Genomic DNA, 15219 nt, shown 5'->3' on the forward strand with positions numbered 1-15219 from the left:
TACAAGGTGATGTGGGAACAGTTTAACCACATCTTACTTTAGCCTCCTCTGTAATCAGGTGATGCTGATGGGCTGTGATTAGGAGATGTCACTTCCCTGATGGCAGCTGAGACTACTAATTTAGTGTCCCTTCTCTATGCCAGGCTCTTTACATGCTATCTCAGGTATCCAGTGCTGCTATAACAGAAATACCACAAGTGAATGGCTTTTTTTTTTTTTTTAAGGCACTTAAAATTTTTTTTATTTTTATTTTCATTGTGCTTTAAGTGAAAGTTTACAAGTCAAGTCAGTCTCTCATACAAATATTATACACACCTTGCTATATACTCCCAGCTGCTCTCCCCCTGGAAACCCTGGTGGCGTAGTGGTTAAGAGCTACAGCTGCTAACCAAAAGGTCGGCAGTTCGAATCCACCAGGCGCTCCTTGGAAACTCAGTGGGGGCAGTTCTACTCTGCCTGTAGGGTCGCTATGAGTTGGCATCGACTCGACGGCAGTGGGTTTGGGTTTTTTTGGCTCTCCCCCTAATGAGACAGCACACTCCTTCTCTCCACCCTGTATTCCCGTGTCCACTCAGCCAAGTGATGGCTTTAACAAACAGAAAATTTATTTTCTCACAGTCGAGGAGGCTAGAAGTCTGAATTCAGGTGCTGGCTCTTGGGGAAGGCTTTCTCTCTCTGTCAGCTCTGGAGGAAGGTCCTTGTCTCTTCTGAACTTCTGCCCCTGATCTTCATGTGCTTGGCATCTCTCTTCCCCATTCCTGCTTCTCTTGCTTGCCTGTTTAATCTCTTTTATATCTCAAAAGAGATTGACTCAACAGACACCTTACACTAATCCTGTCTTGTTACCATAACAAAGACAACCCATTCCCAAATGGGATTATAACTACAGGCATAAAAAACGAAAACAAAACAAAAAAAAACCCCGTTGCCTTCGAGGCGATTCCAACTCATAGTGACCCTATAGGACAGAGTAGGACTGCCCCACAGGGTTTCCAAGGAGCACCTTGTGGATTTGAACTGCTGACCGTTTGGTTAGCATCCATAGCTCTTAACCACTATATCACCAGGGTTTCCAACTACAGGCATAGAAGTTAGGATTTACAATACATATTTTTGGGGACACAATTTAATCCATAACGCAAGTATTACCTATTCAATCCTCACAGTATGGTAATCATCACTAGGTGGATGAGCAACTATTTCGTAGATGAGGAACCCAAGGTTCAGAGGAGAGTGGTAATATCCCCAAGGTCACACGGCACACACAGGAGCTGAGGTTCAGAGAGGTAAAATGACTTGTGCAGAATCAGTTCATGTCAGAGCTGGGATTTGAACTGGGGTCCACCAAATGCCCAGCCTGCACACTTCCTTTCCCACCAGGCCACCAGGGTCTCTTCTTTGGTGGCTTACCCTCCCATCCCCCAGAACTAGTGGTATGCTGGTAAATGTGTAATAACTAGGAGAGAAAGCCCTAATTTGCAACACTTGCTAATTTCTGTGGTGTAAACACTCCCGCCATAGCCAATTTCAAGCTTCTACCCTGACGTCCCTGAATGCAAATCTGCAAAGAGCTGTGTGAGCTTGGCTTTTTGAGAACCAATGCCAGTGGCTTCAGGACCCCCAGCTCCGTGGCAGCTGGCTGTGCCTGGAGATGTGGGGGCTGTGCTGAATCATCAGAGCACCCCCTAGATCCCAGTCACCCAGCTCTTTCTGGCTATAGTTGGGTTGCCAGATGACTAGTCCTGCTCCTAGAACTTCCCCTGAGGAAGGCAGCGTAACCTCTCACTCCCAGCACATCCTCTTTCTGCTCCCTTACCCCATAACAGGGAGTACTGGGCATCAAGCCACCTTTGGGAACATGCACTTCCACTGCTGAGAGGCTTGGGAGCAGGGCCGACTTCCTGTCTGGGTGCAGGGGCTTTAGTTGGTAGGGAGACAGGCTTTTGTTAGGGGAGAAACCAAGTCCTTCTCTGGGTAGTCAGACTGGCAGGGGCTGTCTGTGGACACATGGCATTGACTGTGTGTCCAAGTGACTGCTGGGCCTGCTAGCTCTTGCTGCAAATCATGGGGTCAGATGGCCTTCCTGAGAGGCACATGGCTCAGGGTCAGGGCTGCACAACAACTGCAATGACAATCCCAGGCCCACTGTCCGGATCTCTTCTAGAGAAGATGACTCTGGTGATGAAGGTGGGCTATGGTGGGGAAGGGGGTGCCTGGCTGTGGTCTGCCTCTGCTACATCGGGCTGGTGACTATGTCAGGCCAGCCAGCCTTTCTGAGGTTCACTTTCTGTACCTGTGAGATGGCTCAGTAAGGTCTGCCTACAGGGTTGCTGCTGGCTTGCAACATCAGCACAGATGTTACTGAGTGTGTTTGGCAAATCATGAGGTATGATGCCCTGGGGTACCCCTGTAACCAGAAGGAATGTGGGCTTTAGGGTCAGACAGGTGTGCATTTGAGTCCCAGCTCTGCTACTCTTGGCTGCATAGCTTTGGCCAAGTGACTTGGCCTCTCTGAGCCTCAGTTCCTCATCTGTAGAATGGGATTATAACAGAGATCCATCTCTTAGGGTTGTTGTAGGTGTTCAATGAGACCATGTTAGGGATTGGATTGTGTCCCCCTAAAAGATATGTTGAAGCCCTAACCCCCGGTACCAGAGAACATGACCTTGTTTGGAAAGAGGGTCTCTGAAGATGTTATCAGTTAACATGAGGTCACACTAGAGTAGGGTGGGTCCTAATCCCATCTGAGTGATGTCCTTATAGAAGAGGAGAAGAGACACAGACACACAGAGGAAGGATGGCCACGTGAAGACACACCTGCAAGCCAAGGAATGCCTGGAGCTACAACAGCCCAGGGAGACAAGAAAGCACCTTCCCCTAGAAGCTTTGGGGAGAGCATAGCCCTGTCGAAGTGGCCCTGACTTTGGACTTCCAGCCTCCACAACAGTGAGACAATAAATTTCTGTTCTTATGAGCTACCCCATTTGTGGTACTTCTTATGATGGCCCTAGAACACTAAACAGTGTTCTAAACAGAAAATAACTCCTAGGCCCATTCCCTTCTCTCTGTTAGGTGCCCACCTGCCCTCATCAGATGTGAGGGTGCCTCCCAACAAGACCAGCAGATGGTGACAGTTATTCAAATTTCTCTGTGGCCTTAGCAGTGAGGGACACAACTCTAGAGTCAGACAAGGCTGGGCTGGAAGCCTGATGCCCCCACTTACTTGCCATGACCTCAGTGTTCTCATCCCTATAATGGGGCTGCCATACGGATTTAGAAGCATATAGGCTCATGCTTAGCATATGTGAGGGCTCAGTTCACATTAGCAGCTGTAATGGTTATTTCAGGTTTGATTTGACTGGTGGGGTCCACAGTTAGCTGTCAATCTGAGTTTAGGTTAAACAGGAGTCTGTGGCTGCTGTTCTGTCCCTCTCCCAGAGAGGCTGGGTGCGTTGGAGTAGAATATTCTTTCCTGGCATATCCAAGAACACCTCTGTGCTTTGCCCAGCTCAGACCCCAAGCTTTAACAACTCATGGTGTTCTTGTTCCCAGCAGACAGAAGCCTCTGCTGCACAAGGCTTATGGTGGGCTAACAGCAGAGGGTCAGCACAATTACTGTCCCCTGGGGAGGAAATGACCTTGGCAGGGCATCATCTTAGATTTGGGCGGGCATACAGATGGCGCCTTACCCAGCCAGACCAGATGGGTGAGGTTCTCCAGGCCCTCGATCCTCTCAATGATGTTGTTGTCCAGCTGCAGCTTCCTCAGGTTCTCAAACTGCCAGAGGTTGTCTATCCGGAGGATGTCTGAGATAATTGGAGGAGACACCTTGGTAGGTCACAGCTTTGGCTTAAGGTTTTATGCCAGTGTATGGGAGGCCTAAAGTCCCACAACCCACCCACCCCACCTTGAAGTACGCAGGTGCCCGGCATTGTGGGCTGGGCATTGAGGAGCCCTGTGCCCCTAATAGTGCGAGGGCTGTGATAAGTGCTGTTGCCCAGGGCCACAGGAAAACCTAATGGGTCCACTGCGGGGGATGATGGAGGTGTACGGTTGACAGGAGGGTCAATCAATTGGTTCGGTCTATTTGGAGGGCGATCTGACAATGTGTACTAAAATGTTTAATGTTTGTGCTCTTTGACCCTGCAATTTACCTACTTGGAATCTGTCCGCAAAGACACAATTGTGTATGTACTCAAACAGGTACCTACATGGACATTAGAGGCAGAAAAATAGTAGGAAAAAAAAAAAAAACCCAAAACCAAATGTCTCTATATGGAGGATGGAATAAATCTTCCATACAATAGAGAGAGAGAAAGAGGAAGAGACTTGATAGTGGTTAAGCATCTGGATCCAGCCATTTCTAAAGACCACCTGCCCCCATTACAGAAACCAATTCCTTCTCTTCCCTTTCCTGTTTAGGCCAGTTTGAGTTTGGTTTCTGTCACTTGCAGTCAAAAGAGTTCTGAGATACAGGAAAGGCATCTGACAAAATTCAACACCCTTTCATGACAACAACAGGCAATTAACTAGGAGTAAAAAGGAAATTCTTCAACATGATAAAGGACATTTACCAAAAAAAAAAAAAAAACCCACAGTGAAGCTCATACTCAACGATGAAAGATGGATCGCTTTCCCCGTAAAATTGGAAACAAAAAAATAAGGTACCCACTTTCACTACTGCTGTTCAACATTGCACTGGAAGTTCTAGCCAGAGCAGCTATGCAAGAAAAAGAAATAAAAGGTATCCAAATCAGAAAGGAAGGAAAAGTAAAACTATCTCTATTCACAGATGACATGACTTTCTACATACAAAATCCCAAAGATTCCACAAGAAGGCTACTGGAGCTAATAAATGAATTCAGCAAAATTGCGTGGTACAAGATTAACACAAAAAAATCAGTTGTGTTTCTATATAGCAGCTATGAACAATCTGAAAAGGAAATTAAGAAAATGATTCCATTTATAACAGCATCTAAAATACTCAAATACTTAGGAATAAATCTAACCACAAACGTGAAGGACTTACACAATGAAAATTATAAAACTCTGCTGAAAGAGATTAAAGAAGACTTAAATAAATGGAAAATGTTTCATGTTCATAGAGTGGAAGACATATCGTTAAGATGTCAATACTACGCAAAGCGATCTACAGATTCAACACAATCCCTGTCAAAATTCCAAAAAGATTTTTTTTGCAGGAATGGAAATGCTGATCCTTAAATTCATATGGAATTGTAAGCGTTCCAGAATAGCCAAAACAATCCTGAAAAAGATGAACAAAGTAGGAGGACTCACACTTCCTGATTTTTAAACATACTATAAAGACACAGTAATCAAGATAGTGTGGTACTGATATAAGAATAGACATATAGACCAATGGAATAGAATTGAGAATCCAGAAATAAACCAATCCATCTGTTGCCAACTGATTTTCAACATGGTGCCAAGTCTATTCAATGGGGAAGGAATAGTTTTTTCAACAAATGATGCTAGGACACGTGAATCTCCACATGCAAAAGAATAAAGTTGTACCCCTACCTCACACCATATACAAAAATTTACTAAAAATGGGGTCAATAATCTAAATATAAGAACTAAGAACACAGAACTGTTAGAAAGAAACCGGTAAATCTTTGGACATTGTGTTTGACAATGGATCCTTAGATATGACATTAAAAGTACAAGCAACTAAAGAAAAAAATAAATTGGACTTCATAAAAAAAAAATTGGGGGGCATTGTAGGACATTATCAAGAAAGTAGAAAGACAATCTACAGAATGGGAGAAAAGATTTGGAAATCGTGTATCTGGTAAGAGCTTAATATCCAGAACATATAAAAAAAACTCCTAAAATTCAACAACAAAAAGACAAACAACCCAATCAAAAAATAGGCAGAGGACTTGAATAGACATTTCTTCAAAGAAGATATACAAATGGCCAACGAGCACATGAAAAGACACTCAACTTTGTTAGTCATTAGGGAAATGCAAATCAAAACAATAATGTGATATCACCTCACTCTCACTAGGATGTCTATTATCAGAAGAAGACAAAATAACTGTCAGTGAGGACGTGCAGAAATTGGAACCCTCACTCGTTATTGCTGGTAGGAATGTGAAATAATGCAGCCACTGTGGAAAGCAGTTTGATAGTTCCTCAAAAAGTGAAACACAGAATTACCACCAAACCTAATGCTGTCAAGTTGATTCCAATTCGTAGCAACCCTGTAGGACAGAGTAGAACTGCCCCATAGAGTTTCCAAGGCTGCAGTCCTTACAGAAGCAGGTTACCACACCTTTCTTCTGCAGAGCAGCTGGTGGGTTTGAACCACTGACCTTCTAGTTAGCAGCCGAGTGCTTTAACCACTGCACCACGAGGGCTCCTGGAATTACATGACTCAGCAATTCCAATCCTGGTTATATACCCCAACAACTTGAAAGCACGGACTCAAATAGACATTTGTCCACCAATGCTCACTGCAGCATTATTCACAATAGCTAAAAGATGAAAACAACCTGAATGTCCACCAGCAGATGAACGGATAAACAAAATGTGGTATATACACACAATGGAGTATCACTCAGCCACAAAGAGAAATGAAACCCTGATGCATGATACGACATGGATGAACCTTAAAAACACTGTGCTGACTGAAAAAAATCAGTCCCAAAAGGACAAACATTGTATGATCCTACTTACATGAAATATCTAGAATGCAGTTATACAGTAAAAATGGTTGAAATTGCAAATGTTTTGTTATATATATTCTACCACAAAAAATTTCACACAAATCTATTTGAAAACCTTTAATAGGAGTCAAAATAGCAATTTTTTGTAATATATATTTTACCACAATAAAATTTAAAATTAGAGTTCCGAATAACACATTTAAAAAAACAACCAACAAACCCATTGCCGTCCAGTTGGTTTTGACTCATAGAGACCCTATAGGACAGTGCAGAACTGCCCCATAGGGCTTCCAAGGAGAAGATGGTGGATTAGAACTGCCGACTTTTTGGTTAGCAGCCAAACACCTGACCACTGTGCCACCAGGGCTCTGATTAATACATAAGTATACAAAAATATATACTATATATATATAATTCTAGAGGCCTAAACTTGTCCCCTAGTTTTTTCTAGAAGTCACATATAGCTCTGTTGTTTATTTGCCCTCCTTTCTATATTTATTTTGTAATAATTTCCAAAAACTTATAAAATTAGAAAGTATTCATTAAAAGCAATAATATGGAGATAAAAAAAGGTTTAAAAAATACTCTTAACCACACATTCTGGGCCTCAGTTTCAATGTTCATTCAGTCTTTCTTGTGCATCTACTATGTACCAGGGAACACCAGTGGTTGAGTGGTAGAATTTTTGCCCTCCATGTGGAAGACTTGGGTTTGATTCCTGGCCAATGTACCTCACGTGCAGTCATCACCCATCTGTCAGTGGAGCCTGTGTGTTGCTACACTGCTGAACAGGTTTCAGTGGAGATTCTAGACTAAGATGAACTAGGAAGTAAGGCCTGGCAAGCTACTTCTGAAAATCAGCCAATGAAAACCCTATGGATCACAATGGCCTGATCTGCAAATGATCATGGGGAGGGAGCAGGACTGGGCAGCGTTTCCATTGTGCATGGGCAGCATAAGTAGGGGGCCGATTCGACGGCAGCATACAACTATGTGCCAGGCAGGTCTCTACACCTGGCTGTTCTCACCTGGGCTGAATGAGGGTCACTACTGTATACGGAGTGCCAAGCACTAAGTTTGGAGGGCATACACACTCTCGTTTCAACCTGTGAGCCCTACACAGTAAAAAAAAAAAAAAATTTTTTTTTTTTTTACTGTAGGCGCTATTATTTTTCCCATTATACAGATTAGGAAACTGAGGCTCAGAGAGGCCATGCACCTCGCCAAGGTCATGCACCTAGGAAGTGGTGGCCAGTCCCATGCATTACACCACTTGTTTTAGGGACTCTCCATGCATTGCTGGCTGAGTCCACATTGCTGTTTTATTTGTTGACAGCTCATTCTCCATCTCCTCCCACTAGAATGCACTCCTTGAGAAAGGCCCCATCTGGCTTGTTCGTTGCTATAGCACAAGCATCCAGAACGCTCCTGGCACCTGCAGTGTGCGATAAATATTCACTGGAGGCAGGAGGGGCAGAGGGCTGGGCTTGCCAACATGGCACTGAAGGTCCTGGGGGAGACCAGGCACCCCCATACTCCCTGCCCACCCACATAGGACCCACTGCTGGACTGCCTGGCTATTCCTCCCCCAGGTTCCCAGGGCTGGGTGAGGCTGGTGCCTGGACTCCCACTTCCTGTTTTCTGGCCAGATTTCACAGAATGATATGTGCCATCATTTCTACCCTGTGCTTCCAGAGTGTGACCATTTCATTACTGGATCTGAAGCTGCTCCTGAGGTTCTCAGCACCTGTACCCCCGGTCTGGTCTTTCCAAGCATCTGCTCTGGCCTGGATCTTAGACAGATGCCACTCTACCTAGGGGTCCTGCCCTCCTGGGGCTCTGCAACACGTGCCAGAGGCCAGCTTTTTCCAGGGCATCAGTAGTTCACCGGAGAGGACAAAACCATACACGAAAACACAATTCACCAACACCACACACGATTTGCTCTAAGCGAGTTACCAGCATGACAGGACCGCCATAGAAGGCAATTTAATTTCCCAAATACATACAGAATCCAACTCCACTGTTGCCACCCTGGCCCCAGGTGTCATCACTCACCTGGACCCTGGTGTGGCCCTTGCCCCACAGCCCATCTTCAGGCAGCCAGAGGGAGCCTGTGAAAACCTAAGTCCTATCCCATCTCTCCTCTGCACAGGACCCTCCTGTGGCTCCCACTTCACTCACCATAAAAGCTAAATGCCCAGACCTGGCCCCCGGCCTCTCTGGCCTCATCTTCTCCTGCGTCCCACTTGGCTCATTCTGCTCTCTTCCCTGAATGCCTGGGGCCGCTGTCCCAGCCTCTGCACCTGCTGCCCTGGCCTGGCCCACTTCCCCAATAGTTACATGGCTTCCTCCCTCCTTCAAGTCTTCTTTCAATCATCACGTTTTTGGTGAGGACTTCTCTGACTTTTCATCCTATAAAACCTGCACCCCACCCCAGCTTCCCCCTTCTTTCCTTGCTTTACATGTCTCTGTAGCACTCACCACTTTAAACATACAGTATATTTTCCTTATTTATTTATTCCCTCCTCCACCTGAATGTCAGCTCCCTGAGGTCATGGTTTTTGTCTTTTTTTTTGCTCATAGTTGAACCCCTAGTGCCTAGAATAGTACCTGACATGTGATAAAGATTATGTGAACCTTAGGTTTGAGTGTATGGGAGGCGGGAATGAAGGGAGTCAACCCTAAAGCCCCCTCCTGCGTGCCAGCCAGCTGCACTCCATTTACCCCTTCAAGGCAGGAAGCACCAGGCCCCTCTCAGCTGCGGGGCACTCCTGCAGTCATGAGCTGCCTTGAGGCTACACTCTGAGGGGCTGTGGGTTTTGTGACCAAGGCTGGGCAGAGGCCTGCCTCAGTCATTCCTCATTGTTGACTGAGTGACCTGGCCAGAGTGGGCCAAAGACAGAGCAGGAATGAGAAGCAGCCAGGGTCACTCGGTGATGGCCTTATCATAGGCTCCAGGCCCTGCCCTCTTCTCTGCTTTCTCTCACTTGCTCAGCTGGCTCACGGTGCATGCGGGTTCTCGTTAAGCTGGGCCCTGTGTGCATATGGTCTTGCCTCCATCTCCCAGCCAGGCGGAAAACAGGAACGACAGCCATTCCCATTTTGTGCATGGGGAAACTGAGGCCCTATGGTCTGTCTGGTCCTTGGCCACATCTTGACGCTAGGCCAAGCTGTCACTCCTGAGTCTCCCTGCCTCAGGGCCCTGAGCCCCCCTCAGTCATTCCTCCTCTGAAGCTGTTCCCAGGGCCAGATCCTCCGCCCCAAGCTTCCCACTTGTGGATCCTGGCTGTTTGGGGCCGCCCACTACGTTCTGCCTGCCAGGGACGCCCACTCCAAGGACCCTATATGGCGTGTGTGCTGGAAATAGCATGGCCTTTGGGGTTCATTTAGATATGGAGATGGCGGTTTTATCATTTCCTCTGTTCTTAATCTGAATCAAGAGTGACTCAATGCTAATGACATTTAGACAACAACACTTGATGTCCATTTTTGAAAGGCGGTGTTTTAAAAACATCCTTGCTGTTCTTGCGCTTTCAAACCCAGGGGGCTGTGATGCTGATATGGGCCTGTGAGCTTGGGGCTTGGTGTGGGAATCTGGGCTAGAGGTTGAGAGTTGAGAAGGCACGACGGCCCTGCCCAGGAGGGGGGCCCTGTCCTCCCACCATACACCCAGGGGTACGCACTCTGGAAGTCCAGCTGCAGGGACAGGACATCCTTGAAGAGGATGCCCTCCTGCTTGGCCAGCTGCCCGGCCTCCTCGCGGGGGCCCTGCTCTGCCACAGCCAGCTTGAGCAGGTCGTCATCCATCACTCTCGGCTCCATCGACTGGCATAGCCGGTTCATCGTCCTGTCCACCTCCTGAAAAACACCACACTGCCCTCCACACCACTTCTTTTGTTTAGGACATGGATGGCTAGGGCTCCTCGAAAGGGGCCCTGGGACATGGGGGCAGCCACAGGCACTCCAAGGCCTGCCCCCTCCCCCGCCCAGCTCCTGCACCTGCCTGGATGCCAGGCCTCAGTTCACCACTTGGTCCCACAGCCCCAAGGACTGGTGTCTACACTGGCCTCCTTTGCCTCCACACCTTAGCTCTCCTCAGGCCTCGGCCCTGCCTCAGGCCTTGGGCTGTCTGTGTCCATCCTTGCTCAGGCTTCTGGGCACTATGTTCTGACTGTGTTCCTTACCAGACTGAAGCCCCCTGCTCTGAGCATCTAACCCCATAGATCCCTCTAAGAAGGGTGGACATGGGGCTGTGGGCTGAGTGCACCTGTAAGAGTGAACTGCTTGCCCTGGGAGGAACTGGGAAGCTGTGGGGTGGCCTAGCACATGGAAGTAGAGAAAGCAGGGGGAATGAGGCAGATGAGCAAGGAGAAGAGAAACAGATTGTCCAGAAAGAGAGAGACAAAAGGCCGGACAGATGCTACCTTCTTCCTGCTGGCATACCAGGTCCTTGGGAGGCCTGGCGGTGAGCTGGCTCTTGGTGGTTCCAAGAGAGTTTCCTGATTGTTTACACTGAGTCCTCTTTTCCTTAAGCTGATGGCACAGTGGTTAAGAGCTCAGCTGTTAACCAAAAGGTCAGAAGTTCCAATCCACCAGCCGCTCCCTGGAAACTCTATAGGGCAGTTCTATTCTGTTCTATAGGGTCACTATGAGTGAATCAACTTGACAGCAATGGTTTTGTTTGTTTTTCTTAAGCTAACTCAAGTAGTTTTCTGTTGCTAATGGTCCAAAGGTCTTTGGCTGAGATGAAGCTGCCAAAGAAGTGGGGATCTGTGAGTTCGGTTAGTCACACTGCAGGCTGATCTCCAACTGCTATTCCTGGCTGGATAGAGTCCCAGCCCTGGAAACATGGGGATGCTTCGGCCTCTTTCTCATTACCCCCTACCCCCTTGGCAAGGACATCTGGAAGGGCTGGGCCCTCCGTGAAGGCACATTCTCCAGCAGTCTGCTGGAAACTCCCTGGGTGGCCTCTTGAACCCTATGGAAACTCCATCCTCCCCCTGTACTTTCCACCATGGCTTCCCAGCTTTTCACCTCCCTGCTGGCTTTACCTTCTACTTTGCCTCTGGGGCCCCCCAAACCTCTTGTTCTGTTGGTCTTTGACCTGGAGTCCCCTGCCCTCTGCTCTCTCCACTGAGCCTGCCAGAGAGACTCCTGACGTTGGAAGGTGGTGTCCACCACAAACCCAGAGTGGGCCCGGCAAACCTGCCACCTGATCCTGGAGGCATCTACTGCCTGGCTGCCCTCCTGCCTCCCCACATCCACTTGTATGCAGCTCATGCAATGATGTGCTCTCCATTCACAGGTAGTCCATGATCAAATGTCCCTGTGCCTTTTATCCTTCTGCATCCTTCCCTTCTGCCCTGGGAGGAGACATACCTGCCCCCTCAACCTGGGTCTTCCATTCTCCAAAACTTTGATCCCTTTCTTCCCACTTTCTCCAAGCTCTCAACACTGGCTCCTCCTCCTTAGAGGTGTTTCTAGTCCTTGGCTTCTCTCCATTTCTCCACTTTTCTGAAGCAGTTTTCCCATAACTTCCCACCAACTTGCCTTTGCTGTGTTAGACAGATGTCATCCTCAAAGTGTTTGTGCTTTTTCAAAGAAAGGTGCTCTACTTTGGGAAATGGTTTTTAATCCTGATTTCAAAAATTTGACTGACTTCTCATCACTCTCTCTTTATCAAGGCCCGGAACATGTGATATGCCAAGCTTGCTTTCAGTCAAGCCTAGCTATTGCTATGCAGTGTGGTATAGTTGTTATGTCCTTATTTGTTAAGCACACCAAGGCAGAGTTTGAATCCTGTCCGTGCAATCTTTGGCAACTCACTTCACCTGTCTAAACCTTCAATTTCCCATCTGTTCCTGCCTCTTATGTTTGCTTATGAGGATTAAAAGAAGCAATGCATGCCAAGTTGCTGGCTGGGAATGGACTCAATACGTGGCCATTCATTTAGCTCACATGTGTTTACTGAGTACCTACTATGTGCCATAAATGACATGGACAGATCTTCTTACCTCTGTTTCACACATGAATCAAATAATCGTAGAAAGATTTACTTATAATTATGACAAGTTTGTCAGAATAGGAAGTAGGGGAGCATACGTTAGGGACACCTGGCCTGGCCAGAGGAGACAGGGCTGAGATTGGAAAGGCAGGAAGGAAGAGGGAACTGCATGGTGGGAGCCCTGAGGTGGGAGAGAACAAGACCTGTTCCACTTTGGCTGGAGTGATGTTAAGTTGAAAAGGCTGCAGGAGTTTTATTACTATCCTACAACCCCTGGGAAGCTCCTAGGGTTTCATAAGTGCAGTGACATGGTCAGATTTTAAGTTTAAGAAGCTCACTCTGGCTGCAGTACTGAGAGTGGCAAGAGTAGTAAGCTGAGAGATGATGTGAATGTGAGAGATCTCTATGAACTTAATTTATATGAAAGAGTAATCATCTCCAGTTTCCAGATAAAAAGGCTGGACCTGGTTAGAAAGGTTAAGTAACTTGCCAAGTTTACACACCTACTATATGGCAGAGGCAGGAGACTATGACTCCAGAGACCATTTTCTTAATCTCTACTCAACCGTACCTGGGGCACTGTGGTCTATCATTGTCACAGTGACATTGATTTCTCACCTGTTCTTGGGTCAGCGCAAAGATGCAAACACAGTAAGATAAAGGCCTCACTACACTTACCAATCTCAGTACTGCAGCCAGAGTGATTTGCAGTAATTTATAGTAATTTACTACCCAACCTGGTTTGCCTTTTAGTTTGCCTGCTGATAGAGTTGTTGGTGAAGACCAGACGTAGTAAGTAGGAAAAGCAGTGAAGGACTTTACACCACTGTCAATGGAGTAGCCTCCTCACAGAGATACAGATCCAGAATTATCTTGGGAAACAACAACCTGGGATCAATTGGATATAAAATATATAACCCCTATTGGCCATGACTTGGAAACCCTGGTGGCATAGCGGTTAAGAGCTATAGCTGCTAACCAAAAGGTCGGCAGTTCAAATCCACCAGGCGCTCCTTGGAAACTCTATGAGGCAGTTCTACTCTGTCCTATAGGGTCGCTATGAATCAGAATCGACTAGACAGCAATGGGTTTGGTTTGGTTTTGGTTTATTGGCCATGACTTAATAGGAAGAAAATCAACCATTTTACTGAGTGCTAAGTGCACATGCATTATTTAATTACATGCCAGCTCTGGGGGCCATTAGAGAAGGGAATCCGAATGTCTCTATTCCCCAGACAGGGAAACTGTGACTCTGGTAGAGGAAGGAACTGGTCCAAAGTCTTACAATGAGCTACTGAGAGAGATAAACATGGAACCCAGGTATCTATATTCCTAATAAAAGCCCATTAATAATACAGCACTGGAATGAAGAATAAAAATATGAAACAGTTTGGTGAGAGTTAAGGCGTCTGGAGGAAGTTATCAGTGGACTGGATACCTCTCTTTCTGTGAAAGAGATACGGCTAAGGGGCGGGGAGGATGTAACAATTCCTCCCTTAAAAATCCCTTCTGCTCATGCCTAAGGAGATGCTTCTTTAGCAATTTCTTACTCATCCGAAGGCCTGAAAAGCACGGGATCTGTGTGCTAATTCAGAGAAAAAGGTCACAGAAAAGAGTCATAAAGGGGGCGCAGTCTGGCCCCTTCGAGGTTTCTCGGAGTTGCAGTTGCCCGCTCTCACCTTTCCAGGTACCGACTACGGGGCTGTCTCCACTCAGCAGACTCACCGCCCGGTTGCTAGGGGAACCAAGCGCAGCCACTCGGTTGCTATGGGAAGTCAAAAGGTAGACATCCTGGGTGAAAGTTGACGGGTCACTTGACCCAATTTCTAGGCGGGGAAATATTCCTCACACCAACCAAGCGCAGACAAAACAAACGTCTCTCCAATCAGCACGCTCTATGGGCGGGGATTTTCCTAGCTTCACCTCCTCTCCGCCCCCTAGATGGATGATTGACTCATATTTTATCCAATAATATAAGGACTTTCTAGATTGACCAACATCTAGATGAATCAAAATGGAAAACCTAACGTTCGGAGGCGGGCAAAGGGGGATGCCGCTACGCCCGACGGGGACTCCTGGCTCTTCGGCCCAATCGCTAGCCGCGGGGTAGGTGGGGCTTCGCTGAGGACGTAAGGCCAGTCAGAGGAGGGCTGCGCAGGCGTTGCCCAATAGGGAAGCGACAAGGGGGTGGGGTTGAGGGCCCGGGGCTCGACGTTCCTGAGGGTGGGGCGGGGGCAAGTGTCAGTCAGGTCCGGAGCAACACTGGGGGACAGCGGAGACCGCGGCAGCAGACACGGCCTTAGCCGGCTCCCCACCCAAGATGGAGTTCCTCCTGGGGAACCCGTTCAGTACCCCGGTGGGGCAGTGTCTCGGTAAGGCCGCGCGTGGGGGCGGGAGCGGCGGCGGCGGCGGACTGGAGCTGGCGAGGGCCGCGGCCCCTGCCGGGCGCCCGTGCCACCTCACGGTGAACCTGGCATTCTGGTCGGCGGGCGGAGCATCCTGGTCGGCTGGCCTTTGCCC

General features: G+C 47.6%; 2 protein-coding genes across 6 annotated transcripts in view; one reads left to right on the forward strand and one right to left on the reverse strand.

The window, feature by feature from the left end:
* Positions 1–14494, reverse strand: part of DRC3 (dynein regulatory complex subunit 3) — a 50547-nt gene extending 36053 nt beyond the window's left edge. For 2 of the 3 annotated variants that reach the window (XM_049874739.1, XM_049874737.1), the window contains exons 1-3: positions 14379–14494; positions 10379–10553; positions 3690–3806 (exon numbers count right to left, since the gene is read on the reverse strand). In XM_049874739.1, coding sequence (XP_049730696.1) covers positions 3690–3806; positions 10379–10538 — 277 coding nt within the window. In that variant the 5' untranslated portion in view covers positions 10539–10553; positions 14379–14494. The remainder of the gene's footprint in view (positions 1–3689; positions 3807–10378; positions 10554–14378) is intronic. The other variant, XM_049874738.1, reaches the window with a different exon arrangement.
* A 435-nt stretch (positions 14495–14929) lies between these two features.
* Positions 14930–15219, forward strand: part of TOM1L2 (target of myb1 like 2 membrane trafficking protein) — a 141163-nt gene continuing 140873 nt past the window's right edge. For all 3 annotated transcript variants that reach the window (XM_049874742.1, XM_049874740.1, XM_049874741.1), the window contains exon 1: positions 14930–15071. In XM_049874742.1, coding sequence (XP_049730699.1) covers positions 15020–15071 — 52 coding nt within the window. In that variant the 5' untranslated portion in view covers positions 14930–15019. The remainder of the gene's footprint in view (positions 15072–15219) is intronic.

This window comes from Elephas maximus, chromosome 2, assembly GCF_024166365.1.
Source record: "Elephas maximus indicus isolate mEleMax1 chromosome 2, mEleMax1 primary haplotype, whole genome shotgun sequence".
Taxonomy (NCBI): Eukaryota; Metazoa; Chordata; class Mammalia; order Proboscidea; family Elephantidae; genus Elephas; species Elephas maximus.